The sequence below is a fragment of the Vidua chalybeata genome, chromosome 17 (genome assembly GCF_026979565.1).
Source record: "Vidua chalybeata isolate OUT-0048 chromosome 17, bVidCha1 merged haplotype, whole genome shotgun sequence".
NCBI classification, from domain to species: domain Eukaryota; kingdom Metazoa; phylum Chordata; class Aves; order Passeriformes; family Viduidae; genus Vidua; species Vidua chalybeata.
Genome location: NC_071546.1, coordinates 5,653,034 through 5,654,204, shown reverse-complemented (window position 1 = coordinate 5,654,204; position 1,171 = coordinate 5,653,034). Strand labels below are relative to the sequence as shown.

The following is a 1,171-nucleotide window of genomic DNA, read 5'->3' as shown; positions in this document are numbered from 1 at the left end:
AGGTAGGGTCGCTTCAGCCTTTCTCTCGCTTGTGCTCCGGGATGAAGCAGGGCAGAGCTGGGGACTGGGGGGGAACCAGAGGGCTCCAGACCCCGCTGCACCTGCTACCCCGTGGGGGCAAACTCCCAGTGCGCAGGGAGGGGGCATCGGGAAAAGGGGAGAAGAGGGGGCCGGGGCGGGAGAGGGTGCGAGCCCCTTCCAGCCCCCGCCGGGATCGGCAGCGCTCTCCGCCGGGCTGCGCCGGGCTGCAGCACCGCTGGCGGGGGCTGGACGGGGGAAGAATGGGGGTCGGGGGGCTTCGCTTTGTCTCCCCGCCCGCGGGGCCGGGGTCGGCGGTCGTGGGAGGGCTGGAGGAGGAGCGCGGCCCGCCCCCGCCGCCGCCGTACAAAAGGGGACGGGCGGGCGGCGGAGCGGCGTGTGCCGCCGGGCAGGGCCGGGCAGGGTAGGGACAAGGACAGGGACAGGGACAGGGACAGGCAGGGCAGGGGCCGGGCAGGGCGCGGCGGGCGGCGCTCCGGTCCCCTCCGCAGCGCTGTCCCGGCGGGGCCCCGCGGCCGCCCCGTCCCGTCCCGCCCCGTCCCGTCCCATCCCATCCCATCCTGTCCCATCCCATCCCATCCTGCTCCACCGCCGCCGGGCCGGGACCATGCGGCGGGCGCGGGCGCTGCGCCGCCGCGGAGCGCTGCTCGCCTGCCTCTCCTGGGGACGCTGCTGGCCCTCGCCGACGCCAAGGGTGCCTTCTACCCCCCCGCCGCCCCTGCCCTACGGCGGCAGGTACAGCCTCTACACGGCCGGCTCCAGCCCGCAGCTCGGCCCGGCAAGCCCGTGGGCAAGCACAAGTAAGCGACCCGCGGCCGCCGCCGCGCAACCCATCCGGAGGGCACCGGGAGCCGCCGTCCCCGGGCACCGAGCCGGGTCTCCGTCGGGCATCCCTTACCGGGAACAGACCGCAGACACCGGGCACCGGCGGCGCGTCTGGGCTCTACGGGCAGCATCCCGGGGGACGGGCTGCCGCGGGTACCCAAACCCCGGTGCTGACCGTGGGTACCTTCCCCAGGGCTCGCCTGCGGCATCCCTGGCTGGGCAGGAGTCCCTGGGTACCATCCCTTGCTCCGTATCATCTGCCCCGTACTGAGCAAGGGCTGGCGGCAGCGCAGCAGTGTCCGAATGT

The 1,171-nt window shown here is 75.1% G+C and overlaps 1 protein-coding gene across 1 annotated transcript in view; it reads left to right on the top strand.

Annotated features, from left to right (window-relative positions):
- Positions 1 to 646: 646 nt before the first annotated feature.
- EMILIN3 (elastin microfibril interfacer 3) overlaps positions 647 to 1,171 on the top strand; it is a 12,147-nt gene continuing 11,622 nt past the window's right edge. The window contains 4 exon segments of the mRNA XM_053958964.1: positions 647 to 695; positions 698 to 752; positions 754 to 814; positions 817 to 839. Of these exon segments, the coding sequence (XP_053814939.1) occupies positions 647 to 695; positions 698 to 752; positions 754 to 814; positions 817 to 839 (188 nt within the window).